Here is a 20,855-nt window from a genome sequence, read left to right on the forward strand (position 1 = left end):
AAAGCTGAGGATTCAGGAGGCGAGACCAAGGAAGAGGAATACAGAGTCTGCGGCTGTACTGAAAGCCTCACCTTACAAAAGGATGCTGGAGGAAAATGCTAGACAGAAACATCAACAAGAAGAAAAGAGAATAAGAAAACGAAGCAGGTTCTTCCAATAAAGGTTATCTCAAATAAGGTTGTTGCAACACAATTAGTGCAGTAGTAATTTATTGTTATTAAAAGTTATTTCTCAATGTTATTAATTATATTCCATTCCAATATTATATACCAATGCATTTTTATGAATTAAAAACAGCTATTGAAAACCTTTTGCTCTTGAATGTCATTTTAAAGACTGTTGGGATTGTAAAATCTTGAATTATTCCAATAAAATGTAGTGCAATTGTACATAATGGATTGTAAGGAAAAGGAACAACAATGAAATAACAAAGAAGATGAATGTGCAGGTGAGTTAAAAAGAGGGACTTTACATCAAATATCTGTTATTAAAGCTGTGTAAGGGAGGCGAAGTCAGGTGTAGGAGAGCAGAGTAGAGTAAACAGGCACACTTTTATTCCGATCAACAAATGGGCACAAAATGACATCTAAGTGCCCAAATTATACGGAACAATAAACAAAAGTATAGCGTGTGAACATACACCATTAACAATAAACAATCACACACAAAGACATGGAGGGGAACGGAGGACTAAATACATGTAGTGTGATTATGGAATGAAAACCGGGTGTATATGAAATAAGACAAAACAAATGGGTATATGAGAAATGGAGCGGCGATGGCTAGAAAGCCGGTGATGTCGATCGCCGAACATCGCCCGAACAAGGAGAGGAGCCGACTTCGGCGGAAGTCGTGACAATCTCCTCAGGGTGCAGATATTAATTGTGACATGTTGAACACCATTTTCCCCCATATTTTATTTAAATATTTAAAATAAGACAACTAAACTTAGCTTTTAAGTATTACTTACTAAAGAATTTAATTAATTAATAATAAAACTGATTAAATGGGGGATACTTCAACCCCGGTACTTTAAAAAAGTGCCCCTTCTCTAAAACAAACATTTCATGAAATGTAAACTGAAAAATGTAAACGATAACCATTTTTTTCCACTTTATAGTTTATTTGCCTAAGCATGACCTTCGTCCACATACCAATTGTTTTTCTCCAAACATTGCTTTTTTTGTGTCAGCAATTAAACATTGTTATTAGGGTGGGCTAGTTACCCCCTAGTACCCTACAAATGTGTTGAGGTGAGTTTAACTCAATCCAACAGGGGTTTCTAATCCGACAAGCCTCAGAGTGAGCAATTCAATTCAATCGGCCCAGGACAGAAATAATGAAATATTACAATATTGGGAATACAATTGTATTTATGTATATTTTCCAGAATATGACATGAAGTGATGCACCACTCAAAAGTTATTCCACACTGTAGTTGCATTGGGAGTTAATTGAGTTGAGATGATTGATGATTAGAGCTGTAGGGGAACTGATGCTTTGGGGGAACGGATGTTTGTGGATTCATTCACATGCTAGGCTGATAAACATCTTGGAGACAACATATGTGGAGTTCAGGCCAAGTTTATTCTGTTATTTTACCATCAGATGGAAGGGAACAAAATAAAATAGAACACCCTCTCTCACACACTTTGGTGGCAGCATCGACAGAGTCTGAGTTTTATTGTGCAATTATTGATGTTTCACTTTTTTGATCCTGCTTCATACCCAGTTCATAGATAAGTTGCCGACTTCCTGCTCTGTACATTGCCTGTGTCTAAAATGACACACTATTCTCTTTATAGTGCACTTTACCAGGGCCCGTAAGGCTCTAGTCAAAAGTAGTGCACTATAGAGGGAATATGGTTACATTCGGGATGTGGCCTGTGTATCTGGAGGAACTAGTACAGAGGACGACATCAAGTGTTATATTTTAATTAGCATTGATAATTGGATGCTCGGAAGGCACCATGCCAATACTAGTTGAGCACATGCTGCTTCTATCTTCTATAAGGAAAGGATGGTTTAGTGTGATGCACACACACACGTGCGTAGCTTCTGATTACAGTCTGCTTGTATTATTTCCAGCGGTTGTGCGTGCCTCCATTCGCAGTGGTATGGTGAGTAATATCAATGGAAGCGGTCATGTTATTGTTGAACTCCACAGCTTGTACAACCTGTCTTGGTCACATATGAATGTGATTTCAAATATATTGGCAGAGTAGGCCTATTTAGTGTTTAAATTATTTGTCCTGGTATGACATCGGACATTTTTTCTCCACTCGGCTAAAGACAGAGATTATTTCCTGCATTTATAGCGCCCATGCCAACTTTCGAGTCAGTCCTTCGAACGAAGTTTCAGCACCAAGGATAGCTCATCAGCCACTTTAGCACTGCAGAACGAGGACAGCAGAGGAAACCTCGCTTCACATCCCAAATTAAGTTAAACGGTCCTTGAATAGAAGAGTTTCTGAAATAATAATCTCCTGTGGGCAGATTCTGCGCATTTGACCAAATTACGCGATATTTTACTGCGATTACTGAAATATTTCACTAGTCAAGAGTTGCTTCAAATTGTGTTTCTGCTTACGATGCATTGCGCGATCAAACCTGCAATGTGATATAGGTATTAGGTGGAATTTCGTGTCAGGATATGCAACGCTGTTAATTTACTGTTCAGTCATTTGGATGCTGATAAAACTGCACTGAATGTACAAGGACTCTTTGGAAATTAAAGAAGAGTACGGGTGATTTTGCCGAACCACCAAAAGATCCCTGCGCTTTAGTTTAGCGGTATCAACAGCACGTGCCTTTTCACGTCTTCACTAAGCTTGTTGAGGACGGAAAGAGAATTCGCGCCCTTCTCTCTGAAAAGACAACTGGAATGTACAAACTTGTTCTGAGAAGTCGTGGCAGAATGCATATGCTTTAGCCTACTATATGGAAAAAATAAATGTGTATTATGGATACGGAATTATTGTTAAATGTGTTTGCGAGCTCTCTCTGACCTTTTCATATTTTTTGCGCTTGTTATTGACATTATATGAACATGTTACCTTATATTTATTATCGTAAAAACGTATTTTGAAGATTTTTCAGTCATAGTCGAAAAAAGTCAGACATTTGTCATGTGCCCTATATGGAAAGGTGAACCAGACAACGACTATTGGAGTCGGAATAGCAAATAATTATTACTTGAAATTACGTTTAACCTAACTACATTTAGAGTTTCAAATAGATAGGTGACGCTTTTTCTACAAACAGTTATGACATTTGCCCTGTTTGGAAGTATGGTGAAGTGGATCTTATGGAACTTGGTCTCATTCGCCCTGTGCTGGACATGTGTTAACGCACAGGTAAGAAACAAAACGTAGTCCTAATTGTTCAGCTGTGGTCAGAATAGGACACGAAATGTCCGATTTTGTATTTATTAGTGCATTATGTTTAGAATAGTATAAATTGCCAAAGTTGAACATTGAGTCGGCAAACAATTTTTATCAGCTGTGGAAAATCATATTTATGTTTGAATCAATGAATCAAATATTTAATAGACTCAGTTCCCACTGGGCACAGGCGTTAATGCAATGTATATTCCACGTAATTTCATTGACATTATCGTGGAAACAACGTTGATTCAACCAGTCTGTGCCCAGTGGGTTGTCATTCAGTTGTGAAAATTCACTCCATTTGTCATCTCATTCATACAATGAGAAATCTGAAATTCGTCATCAGCGGGCAGCAGGCTCACTGATCTGGTTCAATTTAGAGACCCCTGTTATAATGTAGGCATTATGGAGACCCCTTAACAGTGTTGATATTCCCCACCTCACTGAATGCAGTGTGTGACTCACTATTGTACAGTGCTGTGAAGGATGTTGTTTCCTTGTGTTTTTCTACATGTAATTACAACATTTGTGATGTTTACTCAAATATAAGACAGGAAAGATACCCCTTATTTTTTCTTAGAGTGTGTATGATGCATCTAATTAAGGGATTGTGGGGTATATAATTATCTGTGCTCACTGTCAGTCAGTAGTGTGGTTTAGTTGTGCTTCAAACTTATCAGCCATGCACTGTAGAGAATGGAGTACAACTCCTCCTCGTGATCTCAAATACGTTTCTTAAGACACATGAGAGATCAACTTTGCAGGCACACATCTGGAAATAGAAAAGATACAGAATAGGCCATAGATGAGTGTAGGATATGTACTCATCTTTGCACATATTAAACCATAATAATTGTAATGTCTTATCAACCAGTACCACCTCTCACATCTGATCAACCAGTACCACCTCTCCCCCACCTTGGTGTCTGCAGAGTCTCTCATTCTGCCTCTATGCATCTCACGTAACAGAATGATAACCCTTGTTAACCATCCTCCTACACAATATTTATTATGCATGAACTCCCCTCTGAGTATTCTATAAGAGGTACTGGTGCTGAAGAAGTATATATATTGAAAATTAAAATATTCTAAAATGGATTAAATTGTTATTTTTCTCATCAATCTACAGACAATACCACATTATGACAAAGCAAAAACTGTTTTTTTTAGACATTTTTGCAAATACATATGAAAAAAACAACAACTTCAATATCACATTTAAAATAACTATTCAGACCCTTTACTCAGTACTTTGTTGAAGCATCTTTGGGGGCGATTATAGCCTCAAATCTTCTTGGATATGACGCTACAAGTTTGTCACACCTGTATTTGGGGTGTTTGTCCAATTCTTCTCTGCAGATCCTCTCAAGCTCCGTCAGGTTGAATAAGGAGCGTTGCTGCACAGCTATCTCTCCAGAGATATTCGATCAGGTTCAAGTCTGGGCTCTGGCTGGGCTACTCAAGGACATTCAGAGACTTGTCCCGAAGCCACTCCTGTGTTGTCTTAGCTGTGTGCTTAGGGTTGTTGTTCTGTTGGAAGGTGAACCTTCACCCCAGTCTGAATTCCTGAGTGCTCTGGAGCAGGTTTTCATCAAGGATCTCTCTGTACATTGCTCTGTTCATCTTTCCCTTGACCCTGACTAGTCTCCAAGTCCCTGCCACTAAAAAGCATCCCCACAGCATCATGCTGCCACCACTATGCTTCATCACACCAGAGAATCTTGTTTCACGTGGTCTGAGAGTCCTTTAGGTGCCTTTTGGCAAACTCCAAGCGGGCTGTTGTGACTTTTACTGAGGAGTGGCTTCCATCTGGCCACTCAATCATAAAGGTCTAATTGGTGGAGTGCTGCGGAGATGGTGGTTCTTCTGGAAGGTTCTCCCATCTCCACAGAGGAACTCTTGAACTCTGTCAAAGTGACCATCGGGTTCTTGGTCACCTCCCCTTCTCACCCGTTTGCTCAGTTTGGCCAGACAGCCAGCTCTAGGAAGTGTCTTGGTGGTTCCAAACTTCTTCCATTTAAGAATGATGGAGGCCACTGTGTTCTTGGGGACCTTCAATGTTGCAGAAATGTTTTGGTACCCTTCCCCAGATCTGTGCCTCGACACAATCCTGTCTCGGACCTCTACTGGCAATTCCTTCGACCTCATGGAATGGTTTTTGCTCTAATATGCACTGACAACTATAAGACCTTATATAGACAGGTGTGTGCATTTTCAAATCTTGTCCAATCAATTGCATTTACCACAGATGGACTCCAATAAAGTTGTAGAAACATGTCAAGGATGATCAATGGAAACAGGATGCACCTGAGCTCAATTTCGAGTCTCATAGCAAGGGCCTGAATACTTGTGTAAATGAAATATTTATGATGTTTTTAATTTTTAATACATTTGCAAACATTTCTAAAAACCTGTTTTCTCTTTGTCATTATGGGGTATTGTGTATAGATTGATAAGGAAAAAAATAAGTCAATACATTTTACAATAAGGCTGTAACATAACAAAATGTGGAAAAATCAAGGGGTCTGAATACTTTCAGAATGCACTGTACCTCTGCTCTCTCCTATCTCTCTCACAGTATAACGGAATCCCACACAGTAGCCTTGGGATCACTGAATGTATGACCTGTTTGGAATGAGCACTCCCTCACCTGCTTGGCTGCTACAGGGTAAAGAGATATCAGTTTGCCCTGGAGAGAAACAACTGTCCACAGGTGTCAGAGAAGGGGACTGTCAGTTATGACATATTAGTAATTTATATCTGCTGCAGAGTACCTTAGTGGAATGGCGAGGGTTCAATGAACCACGCTCGCATGATGAGTGATCTTGGGTCCAGGCTATGATGAGTAACCTTGCCTGAAACCTGAAGACTTGCATTCTCTCCCCAAGTTAATGCTTAAGGCTAAAACAGTAGTGTAGCGTGCAGGAGACTGTAACATCAGCATGAGAGGGGTGCAGGGGCCAAGTGGCAATTGTGATAGACAGTGGGATATGCCACATATCGTCACAGCCTGTAATTCTAATATCTATCCATTCCATCTGCTCATCAATGAAGGTTTATGGTCCCAATGGTCCCCAGTGCTCCACATGCCCCTTGGGCAAGAGATGTTCATCACAGATAGCACACATTCACCTTCCTATCATTTCCATTTCCATTAGATGCTCCTAATGTGTCTGTGTCTGTAACTGTTGAAGTTGTTAGCATCTATGAGGTTGACCCCTGGTCAACACCATTCAATCATTTACTGTAGGTGTACATGTAATGCAGACTGCCAGTGATCTGTGAAGGGCCATTCAGCTCCAGGCCTTGATGGACAATGTCAGTTATTTTTTTCAGGAATATGCTTGCAATTCAAATTAAATTTGAAGATATGCATGTGGACTGTGTGCCATTGAAAAATGTGTTCTGTATGAGGACGTACACCATTTAAATAGTGATTTCCATGGTAATATAAAACACATTCATAATGTTCTTTTAAAAGGATATACAACCGCAAACAAAAAGGCAAACTCTTGCAACTCCTTCCTTGTCTGTATGTCATGGCAACAACCAAACTTTACTTTCTGAGAAAAATCTATTATCAAAATGAAAATAAATTAATAATTTATCTTGACTCTGGTTCATGCCATTCAATGAGTCATCCACATCCACAAATCGTTTTCTTAACTCAAAAGTGATATGGCATTTGAAGACACCGTACAGTACAACTGAACTGACACCGTACAACTGAACTCAAAAGGGCATAGAGTCATTCAAAGTACTTTAGGCTACTTTGGGCTCCCAGGTGGCACAGCGGTCTAAGGCACTGCATCTCAGTGCTAGAAGCATCACTGCAGACACCCTGGTTTGAATCCAGGCTGTATCACAACAGGCTGTGATTGGGAGTCCCATAGGGCGGCGCACAATAGGCCCAGCGTCGTCCAGGTTTGGCCGGTGTAGGCCGTCATTGTAAATACGAATTTGTTCTTAACTGACTTGCCTAGTTAAATAAAGGTTAAATTTTAATGAAAAATAATTGAGGAAAGCATACACATACTTAGAATATGTTTGTTATTCCATAAGACACAAATATAACAACAGAACAAGTTCCAAAACATTTGAAGTAAATATCCTTCACAATATGGTAATGATTGTGCATTCTGTATTGTTTGAACACGGTTCAATATTTTGTGTGGGATTTGAAAGGGAAGCATTACTTTAATTGTTATTGGGTTCAATGTGTATTTGAGTATCTGGTATTTAAAATACTAGTATTTTCAAAAACACAGCCCAAAACAAGTACTTTTATTTGAGTATTTGACTGGTTATTTGTAAAAAAAAAAATATATATATATATATATATATATCTTACAAAATTGTATTGAAGAGTATTTTTAAATGTTTATTTCAAATACTATTTTCAAATACAATAAATGCATGGGAGTGTATTTGAGTCGATGTATTTGAGTATTTTCAAATACATTAAAATATTCCACCACTTGCCTTTTCAAATAAAATATATCTGAGTACTTACTTTGAATGTACATGAAAGTAATTAATATATTTGAAATTGTATTTGAACCCAGGTCTGGTTGTTATGTGAGTGCATTGCTTTAAATGTTTTCTTCATGTTAAACATTTCCGATCTCTTTGCATTTCCAATCTCTTTCATTACTTGTGACCAATCTTTATTTCGCTGTGTGAAATACTGTAAGGCCGTAATCAGAACAGGTCTTTGAGAACATTAGACAACCACTCAGAAGAGGTGTTAACTTAGTATTTTTTTGTCAGAAACTTGTAACTTGTAAACCTCTATTTATCTCAGAAGAATGTGAGACTGACACTAGCCACTGTTTGTCGTCTGCAGGGTGGATCTGATGAGAGTCTGACAGCAGAGGAGCAGATGTACATTCTGTATGACATTAAACTCCAATGCCACCAGAACCTCTCCACCCGCGACCCTGCAGGTAATAACAACATATACTGTGGACTGTAACCTTAAACCTGCCCTAACTTGACATATCTCTGTGGTGCTGTATTGCTTCTGTGAGTCATAGTTAAGCAGACATACTCTAAGTAAATACGTTTTCCCTGAAACCAACGTACATGTGGTAAAATAAGACGTCTGCCTCCTGACTGACTTCCAGAATTACAATGCAAGTCAAGGAAATAGTAAATCAGTATGCAGTATGGACACTGTCTCGTTGGCCAAACGTTATATCCTAATTTGACTTTGGGGCAGGTCATGTTGTTCTTGACGTTACCGTCTCATTGCCGTCTCTACACACTATATCAAATCAAATCAAAGATTATTTGTCACATGCACAGGATACAGAGGTGTAAATGATAGTGAAATGGATACTTGCATAGTGGAGTCTTTTGTTTAGACATGTAGTTAGCTAGTTAAACATTGAACCATAATCCCAGCTCATAAAGTTACTACCCTGCATGAATCTGCAGGTAGCTAACCAACTAGGTTCAACGTTAGCTAGCTAGCGAACATTAGGCTGTAACTAGCAATGCCAATGGCTCTGAGATACGAATAATATTACTACACAGATCATTAACGTAACGTTAGCTATCGAGCCAGCCAGCTAACGTTAGTTAGCTAGCTAACAGTATGCTTTAACTTGCAATCAAAACAACTTTCTGACTAAATTACAAATGTATAATATCTGAAAATGTACCTAGCTAGACTGTCTTACCCGTATACATGTATACATGGATGAACGCTTCTCCCTATCTGATGTAATCCGGAGACAGGTGTTTTATACAACAGCCTTCTGCGTTCTCTTTTTGACTCTCTCCGCATATTTGCAGTCAAATGCCAGAATTGTCTCCATCTACTAAGCTATCATACTCATGCTTCCACGGGCATTCCATTGATTTTTTTCCACTTTTGCAGTTCATCATGATATCTTTAAAAAAAGCTGTGTGAAAAAGGATAACCTACACATACGGTGCAGCTCATGTTATAGACAGAAGTGTGCTACATGGCAGACCAATCCGAACTCATCTCTAGGCATGTCCAAACATTCACTGTCTTCTTGGTAAGCAACTCCAGGGTAGATTTGGCTTTGTGTTTTAGTTTATTGTCCTGCTTGCCACATTTCTTGCAAACAGGATACATGTTTAGGAATACTTTTATTCTGAAAAGCCTTCCTTTTTTCACTCTGTCATTTAGGTTGGTATTGTGGAATAACTACAATGTTGTTTATTCATCCTCAGTTTTCTCCAATCACAGCCATTAAACTCTGTAACTGTTCTGAAGTCACCATCAGTCTCATGCTGAAATCCCTGAGCGGTTTCCTTCTTCTCCAGCAACCGAGTTAGGAAGGACGCCTCTATCTTTGTAGTGACTGGGTGAATTAATACACTATTCAAAGTGTAATTAATAACTTCACCATGCTCAAAGGGATATTACATTTTTTTAAAGATACCAATAGATCTTCTTTGCGAGGCATTGGAATACCTCCCTCGTCTTTGTGGTTGAATCTGTGTTTGAAATGCACTACTTGACTGAGGGACCTTACAGATAATTTTATGTGTGGGGTACAGAGATGAGGTATCAAACATCATGTTAAACACTATTTTTGAACACAGAGTGAGTCCATGCCACTTATGTGACTTGTTAAGCACATGTTTCCTCCTAAACGTATTTAAGCTTGCCATAACAAAGGGGTTGAATACTTATTGACTCAAGACATTTTTGCTTTTTATTTTGTATTAATTTGTAAAAATGTTAAAAAACACAATTCCAATTTGATATTATCTGGTATTGTGTACAGGCCAGTTACAACAACATTTTATGCTTTTAAATTCAGGCTGTAACACAACAACATTTGAAAAAAGTCAAGGGGTGTGAATACTTTCTGAAGGCACTGTACTGTATATACCGTCTGTAACCAGAGAAGGCCATCGAGATACATGAACAGTCTCGGAAGAAAAAACCCCAAGATGGAGCTCTGGCCTGCAAGATTGGTGGCTCCCAAGTGACACAGCGGTCTAAGGCACTGCATCTCAGTCCTAGAGGCATCACTACAGACCCTGATTTGATTCCAGGCTTTGTCACAACCAGGCTGTGTCACAACCAGCCGTGATTGGGAGTCCCATAGGGCAGTGCACAATTGGCCCAGTGTTGTCTAGGTTAGGGTTTGGCCGTCATTGGAAATAACAACTTGTTCTAACTGACTTGCCTAGTTAAATAAAGGTTCAAATGAAAAAAAAAACATTTTTGCTACGATTTAGGTGCTATTTACAAACTTTTTATAAAATGTACACATCAAGATAGTAAGTTTAAGGATAAATTCAACCACTATTTATTGCTAAACTCGGCAGGTTTTGTCTGACTAATAGTAATTCATACATAAACCTTTTTAATTTTCATATGTAGGGAAAGGGAAGTACCTAGTCAGTTGTCTAACTGAATGTATTCAACTGAAATGTGTTTTCTGCATTTAACCCAAACCTTCTGAATCAGACAGGTGCGGGGGGCTGTCTTAATCAACATCCACAGTACCCAACAAACAGTGGGTTAACAGCTTTGCTCAGAGGCAGAACAACTGATTTGTATCTTGTCAGCTCAGGGATTTGATGCAGCAACCTTCTGGTTACTGGCACAACACTCTTCCCACTAGGTTACCTGCCTAGTGGTTAGATGCGCTTTGATATTCCCACGGTCAATTAATTATACTCCCACGGTCAATTAATTATACTCCCACGGTCAATTAATTATGCATTCAATTATATATATATTTTAAAGCTGTCATTGTTGCTAGCCATGGTGCCACCAAAAATAAAATAAAACATCAAATTCAAGCTCGCAGTGATCACATTTGCAGAGCAAAATTTGTGCGAGGCAACAGCCAGACATTTAGGAATGGATCTCAAACGAGTGAGAGATGTAAAAAAAAAAGTCAGGCTTCAACATTTGTCTGTGGTGGATCAGAAGAAGGCGAGACTGCAAGGTGGGTGCATTAAGGGAATAGACACCTACCTGAAATACAAGTCTGTCTCCAATAAGCGGCAGTTATGTATTTCTATTTATTAAGCATCCACAAGGCGGCAGTTACTCTTCTTGGGGTCCAGCAACATTAAGGCAGTTATATACCATTTTAAATATTACATGACATTAAAACACTTATGTTCAGTGATTGAAGCAAATAAACACCCAGGCTATTAATTTAAGTTTTACAGGTAAACAATTTAACCGTTATGATCGAGGCATAAAATCAGCCAAAGTGTGCACTCCTTGTGTTGCATGGGGAAGTGTGCTGATATATCAATACAGTAAAGTATCAGTATTCCGAACAACTTCCATTCCCAACGTGTTCATATTTCTGAGGTTGTGCACCGGTCACATACTGTAGTTGATATGAGTAAACTCTGAATGTGAAGCATTCTACCTCTCCTCCAGATGACCTTTGCCCCCCTGGTTGGGACGGCCTGATTTGCTGGCCTCAGGGTTATCCAGGAGCTGTCACCAAGGTCCCCTGCCCCAGCTATGTCTACGACTTCAACCACAAAGGTAACACCCAACTCTACTCTGCATGCATGGAAGAATGGGTTGCACATATAAATAGGATTAGAACACAATATCTCTTTACCAGTGAATTATTGATAATATTGTACATTTTTTGTGAATGTTAATGCTTGAATTACCATATGTATTATCTTACATGTAACATGTGGAACCAAGTGAAGCTCTACAGTGTGTTGTTGATATGTTCCAGGTCACACCTACAGGAAGTGTGACATCAATGGGTCGTGGGTGTTTGTGGAGAGCCTGAACAGGACGTGGCCTAACTACTCAGAGTGTCTGGGCCCTGGGTTTATGAAGCCAAGCAACGAGAGAGGGAAAGTGGGTACTGTTCTTTAGCTACTGTAGATTAATCTTAAACCCAAACATAAACCCTCCATGTCACCATATATTGCATGTAAAATCATGTGCTTTCATTTAAAGTCACTTATAGTTGACAGTGACACATAGAATATATCAGTATATGTGGCCCATGCGAGGAACAAACCCACAACCCTAGTGTTGCCAGAACCATGCTCAAACCCACTGGAACCACTACATGACAGTTTCAGCTTATCTAGTAACACCTCTGTATGGGCAGCTTTACGGTTATACATCCCTCCCTCTCTTCCAGCAGAACTTCTTTGAGCGGCTGTATGTCATGTACACTGTGGGCTATGCTGTGTCCTTCAGCTCTCTACTAGTGGCTATCTTCATCATTGGATACTTCAGGTGAGTGTGTGTGTGTGTGTGTGTGTGTGTGTGTGTGTGTGTGTGTGTGTGTGTGTGTGTGTGTGTGTGTGTGTGTGTGTGTGTGTGTGTGTGTGTGTGTGTGTGTGTGTGTGTGTGTGTGTGTGTGTGTGTCTTTCTGAAAGAGTGTGAGAGGCTGCCAGTTATAATCATTTGATCAATAAAGACTCAGTTTTGCATACAAACACTGTGCCAAACCAATTTTGGTTTGACTTGTGCAATTGAGCACTATATAGCTGTTCCGTGGCTGTGTACTGCAAGGGTGAAAATATATTTGTCAACATGTAAATATAGACTGCAGAGTAATCCAAAATGAAAGCCACATTTTTTTGCAAATGTATTAAAAATAAAATAACAGAAATACCTTATTTCCATAAGTATTTAAACACTTTACCATTCCACTAAGGTACTCTGCAGCAGATATAAATCACTGATATGTCGTAACTGACAGTCCCCTTCTCTGACACCTGTGGACAGTTGTTTCTCTCCAGGGCAAACTGATATCTCTTTACCCTGTAGCAGCCAAGCAGGTGAGGGAGTGCTCATTCCAAACAGGTCCTACATCCAGTGATTCTAAGGCTACTGTGTGTGATTCCGTAATACTGTGAGAGATATAGGAGAGACTGGAGGTACAGTGCAAGAGAGAATACAGTAGACGGCACACGTCAAACGTGTGATTTATGACCCTATGTCACGGGTCACGTGTGTATGCCCATATATGGGCATCCTGTCAGGACATCCTGACGGTAAATTATCACATGCTCTAGGGAGTGCCCATATATGGGCATGCTGTTGTTCCTGTTCTCACGCTTTAGAATGGGTGTTAATTTATGCATATATTTAATCTGTTCCTTTGAAGCTGTCATGATGATTGATGTGTAGGGACCTTGTTGAACTGGGGGATGTGTTTGAACATTTCAAAGAGTATGGCCCTCACCCTGTTTTAGTGACCTTAGGGCTGTTGTCTATGAAACAGGAATGTCCAGGGATATTGGGGGGGGGGGGGCAGACACATAATAAATAAGCCCCAGAACACCCCAAGCGCCCACGATAAACCACTAAAGAAATGAAACATGGATTTTGTGATCAGTGACACACCCGTGATGACCGTAACAACGGAAGCAGGACCTCGGTTGAAACATAGAGAAAGGTCCGAGTATAAAGCATCAATATACGATGCGGTTTCTAAATATGTATAGAACCCAAATGCCGCCCGCAACTGCGCTGAAAGATCAAGTGATGATGCCTAATGGACAGCAATGGGGTTATCTGTTTGATTACCCGGCCTGTAGAGTGAAACTCTATACCGTAGCTGAAGGAGAAGAATATGCAGACCAGACTTTAGAAGTAGACTACAGGCTTGAAGACTGGCAGGTTTTTCGCAAGGTGGTGTGTCCCGAACTTAGAGTTATCACAAAGGGGTATAGTGTGTTCACGGGATATGAGACCCGTTGGAAAGGTGCCCCTGACCCCTCAGGAAGAATATTTCAGAGGGTGAAAATACAAAGAAAGAATGGACTTCCATGTGGGTGCGTGGAGTTCTCTATCAGCAATGAGGAAATCTGTAACCAAAACATTTGTGAGGGTAGCCTGACTGGGGATTTTAGGTTGCGTATGCTTATTCTTTTTAAAAGTTGGGATTTAATGGAATTGAAAATGTTAGAGTTGGTGGATGCTCTTTTTGTACAGAGCCAACAATGGCAGAACATTGTTCATGTAAGGAAGTGCATAATATATACAAATCCTGAGGATTATGATTCAAAGGAACCTCAAGAAGGGTCATCCTCAGAAGGGTCAGCCCCCTAAGAAAACTAAGTACGCGTCTGCTGCGTTAACCATGCCCCGATACCAAATGACTGGTTCAACAATAAAAGGAGTCCCCATAAAGCCTACGGTTCTTCATTTCAGCATATACCATGGATATTCATATACCATACCAGGACTCCGATACATCAAGGGTACCAGACCTTAAGGACTCTATGCCTCACAGCCCTCCATTCTACTCCCCCCAGGCAAGACCCCCGACACCCCCTACATGTACACCGCCTGAGGATGTGTTTGATGGGGTGGTCAATACTATTTTTGTGGACACCATCAAGGCCTCTGTAGCCACACTTTTAGATGTGGTGATTGGAGAGTTTATAAGAGAAAAATGCATCGGTTGTGAGATCAATCAACCCAGCCAACGACGACATCCGTGTTTATACGACCCCCCACGGTACTACTTCTTCAACCATTTTGAGGAGCTGGTGAAAAGACTGTGGTCCAGCCGGTTTATACCTTTGATGGTCAGAGCCCTGGAATCTATCGGTCTTGTGCCGTCTATTCCCAGAGTTTACGGGGTAACCGAGGCTTTCCTACATGAACTGAAGGAGGCGATCTACATCCACGAGAACCTCAAAGGAATCCGGCACACCCTGATGGACGACAACAAATACAAGGAAGATTTGGTGGCGGATGTGGTGACTTTCTTGCTCAATAAACCGCAAGAGACCGAGTAACAATACATATTTTTTATTTAGATGTAAAGCAATGGGTAACTATATGCATACGATGTTAGAGAGAATAAATAAAACATTTATTTTGAGAGAACTTACAAATGTTAAGCAGCAAATTATTGAAAATAAAGTGAACAATGTATCGTTCTACACAACCCACAATACATGGGCTAATGCAGAGCGTGTGCTAAAATTGGATAAAATTTTGAATCCTGTACGACATTCGGGCGAGAGTCTACAATGGACACAACTGGTATCCCGTCTTGTGGATGATTCTGAAGAACTAGAAACAACCTTGTCTAAGATTTTACTCTATTTGTTTGAAACACCGTTTAATTGTAACATGTATCATATTTGTTGTTTATATACTTATATAACAGATGTGTATTTTTTTTTAAATTCAGCGACACAAGCCTGTAAATCTATAACAAATATACAGGGTGTTACATGCATGGATCATTGAGAAAACTGGGACTAATATCCTGCTATGTATCCTGAATTTTCTGTATACGTAATACTTGATGTTTGCAAAAATAAAAATTCAAAATGAAAATGAAATGTTCTCGTTATTTGAAAGGGGCTCATTAACGTTATTGTACCTCAGAGAGGCAAGAAGGATGGCGGAGCAGATGTTGAAAAACACAGGATGCGTCATGGAACACAAGGCTTCTACCTGACTCTCCCCAGTAATGCGTCTGCACATATATATATGAAAATCCAAAATTCTAATTATACAACCAATTTTCCAAAGCGTATAGAGTTATCAGAGGCCTGGGAAGTAGGACTCAGAGAGATTACATACCCCCATAGTTGGTATAATATCAAGGATAAGGACCATGATTTTTATTGCAAAAGGATATCGGAACCCCCGAAACTTATTGTCTCAGAGTTGAACCAACTCCTAACCCTGAACAATATACTACTCTTGAACTACAACCCTGTACATAAACGTGTACAAATCTCAGGGGCTGCTGATGGGGGTATAAAGACCAGCGGTAATTTAGCCTACATGTTGGGGATGAGTTCTAATAAATGGACGTATGTGAGAGATAAATTATTCCCATTCCCTGTGGATATACATGCAGGGTTTTACAACAGATTTGTGTATACCGACATCATATCCTATCAAAGGGTAGGAGACAGTTATGTGCCCCTCCTGAGAACAGTTCATATAGAAGGAAAGGATGGTGATGTAGTCAGTGTTAACTATGACAAGCCACACTATGTACCTGTAAGCAAAAATATATTGAAAACATTCTGGTTGAGCTTAAAACGGATCAAAAATGAAAACATTGAATTTACTTATGGTAAAATGATTGTAAAACTCCACTTTAGACCCACCAAAACCTCTCTACATATCTAATATATTATTAGTATTATATAAATATTTTTTTTATAAACATAATACAACTAAATTAAAATGGTTATGGAACACAACCAACATCTCGACCCTAACCGCTATGCCTCATATTATGTTGATCAGGTGGGTAATGGATTACCCGGCTATCACGGATCCCCGACCATGTACGGTTCAGGGATAGGACACATATTTTGTAAACTCTTTAGGATGGTTTTACCGTTTATGAAGAGAGGCCTCAGCATAGCCAAACCACATTTAAAATCAGCGGCTAAAAATATTGTAAGTGAGGTTGTAGCCAATGATATGACCAGAAAGGCGTCATCAGATGCCGAGCATCGAGAAGGCACGGGGCTTATGCTGTTGTCTTGAAGACCAAAAGAAACTCAGTAAGTGAAAGACGTGGTAAAGTGTGGAGGTCTGGACCAAAAACGACAAAAAGAATACTCTGAAGTATTTTCTAACAAAACAAGCAACATGGCTCTTTTACACCACATGTCCTCTGAAGCTATAAAGACAGAGCTCAAATTTTTCACTATCCCCATAACCCAATTTTCAATAGATAGGTCTTGTTATGTGGAGATAGCCCCACTCTCTGCCATTACAGAAACGGTCCTATAGAATTTTTCATACCAGGCCACAGTGACAACTATCTGGACCTCAACAACACCTTATTGCATTTACTGCATTTACATGGTGAAACACATTCTGCACCAAGTAAAGCACGGACAGGTTTTTATGAGGAGTATATTGGGTAAAAGCTTGTGCAATTTCAGGATGTTCGCTACCTGCAAATAACATATTGTCCAAAACCAGCAGATTGTTTTTATAAGGAGGTAAAAGTTAATCATCAGACAGGGATGCGGGTATTCCTTCAACAAACTTGATTTTTATTTTCTTCAACAGCTCATCATACAAAGGTTGATAACATGAATAACACCAAACAATATTTTCAGGTTTCTGAGATAATACATGTTCAGAATTCTCGAAAATACTTTTTACAAAACCAGTTTTACCGCTATTGGATGTGCCTGCGATTAAGGCCAAAAATGGTAGTTGCAAACTGGGGTCAAATCCTTCTGCAGCAGCCATTATATCTTATGCTTTAAGACACGTGGGGTTTGTAACATACGTCAGTAGCCAAAGGGCAAGGTGGTCTATGACGAGATTGTTTTTAGTAAGTGGGGCATTCCTTAGATGGAAGCCCTTTTTATCCGATCTCTAGACTGCTGAATGAGACCTGTTACAACTTACAAAACCTTTAACTTGTTAGGGATAGGGGGCAGTATTCGAAGGTTTGGATGACTGAGGTGCCCAAAGTAAACTACCTACTACTCAGGCTCAGAAGGTAGGATATGCATGGTAGTCCTGTAAGGTTTGAAATGTTTTATTGACAGAGTTTTATGGATTTGCATATGACTGTGCATTATATGATGCCGTAATAGGGAAGAGGATCTGATCACCCCTATTGGTATTCTTGATCAATTATTGATCCAAAAAGACACACACCTGTTATGGCGTTAATTCCACATCTGTTTGCATTGCTTGGTAGTGTATTAGCATGGTATGAGACAAGATAAATAATACAATTTAAGTAAAGTATCAAATAAACAGTATTATCCTAAATTGCGAGATGAATTTAAAAAAAAGTTTTATCACATCAACATCAAAATCTTACAGAATGTACCTGTTTTCAATATAGAATGACATGTATACAACTTTTTGTGTTTTGTCTTAGTGATTGTTCTTTAGTAAATAGGAAACTCAACAGTGTTTTAGTCTGAGAAACATTAATTAGATAGTAGTTTTATGTTTGTGAAACCTTGAAATGTACACAATGAGAAGTGATATTATAACAACAGTTTTTAATGGGGTAATTGTATCAAATATATATCTTTGCATGTTTGAATTAGAGCTCCTTTAAAAATGTTTTCATCACTGCCTGGTTCTGGGTATGTCTTGCATGTAACATAATAATAATAATAATAAAGATTATGATAATAATAATGTTATATTATTTATTTATTTATTTATAATAATACGTATCTGTCAATGAAACAAATGTATTTCGTAAAACTCCTTTTTGCATCTTCAATATTTACAACCGTTAATGTTAGATGACCCATATCAATTATTCCTGGTCTCAGCTGGGTTCCTATAGATGTTTTAAATAATTGAAAGACGAGTGGAATCTGTGTTGGTAGCTGGACAGGTAGTATGACTGACAGTGAAGGTGAACAGGTGACAGAGGAATGGATGAGACTGAGGCAGGAATTCCTTTAACCATAAAGTGGTATATTTACTGAGTAGTCTGTGCTGCATAACACAGGAAACAGAATAACAGGTATCCAATCAAATTCAAAACATGTATCCAATCAAATTCATAATCACAAAGATCAAATCATAACAATCATTCATTATTATCATATTTAGGGAATTCAACAATCCAGTTCCTTAAGAAGTCAATAGGAATCATCCTTGAGTCATTTATGCTCGCAACTATTTATCATAATCATGAGAAGAATAATACAGTGATCGGTTATTCAATCTATAATCCCCATTAGTTTGATATCAGAATTGATCAGTTCAGCAGACAATGACGTTTCATATTTCACCCTTTCAAGTGTCTTCATGTGTATATGTAATTTAATGACATATTAACCATATATCGTTGGCCTAATTGGCCTGTGATGATCCGTAGGGCCGTGATCATGGACCATTCACATTACACAATAGATTTGAAGCGTGCGCTCCAAGCCGCTCTCCGCGGTAATAACTATAAACAATAACTGATGGCCCACTCTCCCGATTGCAACAGAGAGTTCAGCTGAAATGTAACAGATTTGGTGGATTTACGTGGATTCATGGATGCACAGAACTTCTGGATTAGACAGAGTTAAAACCTGTTATGGCACCCCCCCATTCAGCTGAAAAGGTGGCGCAGGGAATTCAAAAATATTCTTTCTTAACTTTCAACTTTCACACATTAACAAGTCCAATACCTCAAATGAAAGATAAACATCTTGTTCATCTACCCATCATGTCCGATTTTTTAAATGTTTTACAGCGAAAACACAACATATATTTATGTTAGACCACCACCAAATCAAAGGGAAAACGCAGCCATTTTTTCCAGCCAAAGATAAAGTCACAAAAGCAGGATTAGAGATAAAATGAATAACTAACCTTTTGAAAATCTTCATCAGATGACACTCATATGACATGTTACACAATACATTTATGTTTTGTTCGATAATATGCATATTTATATCCACAAATCTTGGTTTACATTGACACCATGTACAGAACTGCCTCCAAAATATCCGGAGGAATTATAGAAAGCTACGCCAGATAACAGAAATACTCTTCATAAACTTTGACAAAAGATACAGTGGGGCAAAAAAGTATTTAGTCAGCCACCAATTGTGCAAGTTCTCCTACTTAAAAAAATGAGAGAGGCCTGTAATTTTCATCATAGGTACACTTCAACTATGACAGACAAAGTTAGAAAAAAAATCCAGAAAATCACATTGTAGGATTTTTTATGAATTTATTTGCAAATTATGGTGGAAAATAAGTATTTGGTCACCTACAAACAAGCAAGATTTCTGGCTCTCACAGACCTGTAGCTTCTTCTTTAAGAGGCTCCTCTGTTCTCCACTCGTTACCTGTATTAATGGCACCTGTTTGAACTTGTTATCAGTATAAAAGACACCTGTCCACAACCTCAAACAGTCACACTCCAAACTCCACTATGGCCAAGACCAAAGAGCTGTCAAAGGACACCAGAAACAAAATTGTAGACCTGCACCTGGCTGGAAAGACTGAATCTGCAATAGGTAAGCAGCTTGGTTTGAAGTCAAAGTTGCCCCACATTCAGAATTTCACTTCTTGTTTGGAAGATTGCCTGCCCTATGAGTTCCGATATACTCACAGACATAATTCAAAGTTTTAGAAACTTCAGAGTGTTTTCTATCCAATAGTAATAATAATATGCATATATTAGCAATCTAGGACAGAGTAGGATGCAGTTCACTATGGGCACGCAATTCATCCAAAGTGAAAATACTGCCCCCTATCCTCAACAAGTTAAGGAAGAGAAAGCAGCGAGATCGGGCGATGGCGATTTCCTCATTTTATGGGGATGATCCAAATCAATTATGCCAGGTATCAACTGGGTATCCTATAGAAGTTTTGAATGATCCAAATAATTTAGTCCCGGTAGCAGCTGGGTATCCTAAAGACGTTAAATAATATTAACATATATTTATACGAAATATATACATTTGAACTTGTAAAAATATGTGCAATTGTCATAAATACATGCCTGAAAAATGGATGTCCACCTGTTTTAGAATATCTGTAAA

The 20,855-nt window shown here is 39.0% G+C and overlaps 1 protein-coding gene across 1 annotated transcript in view; it reads left to right on the forward strand.

Moving 5' to 3' along the window:
• Positions 1–436: 436 nt before the first annotated feature.
• The window catches only part of LOC112246682 (parathyroid hormone 2 receptor-like), a 101,301-nt gene continuing 80,882 nt past the window's right edge, over positions 437–20,855 (forward strand). Inside the window, exons 1-5 of the mRNA XM_042320087.1 lie at positions 437–448; positions 8,191–8,332; positions 11,782–11,892; positions 12,098–12,225; positions 12,521–12,615. Of these exons, the coding sequence (XP_042176021.1) occupies positions 437–448; positions 8,191–8,332; positions 11,782–11,892; positions 12,098–12,225; positions 12,521–12,615 (488 nt within the window). The remainder of the gene's footprint in view (positions 449–8,190; positions 8,333–11,781; positions 11,893–12,097; positions 12,226–12,520; positions 12,616–20,855) is intronic.

This window comes from Oncorhynchus tshawytscha, linkage group LG03 (assembly GCF_018296145.1).
Source record: "Oncorhynchus tshawytscha isolate Ot180627B linkage group LG03, Otsh_v2.0, whole genome shotgun sequence".
NCBI classification, from domain to species: domain Eukaryota; kingdom Metazoa; phylum Chordata; class Actinopteri; order Salmoniformes; family Salmonidae; genus Oncorhynchus; species Oncorhynchus tshawytscha.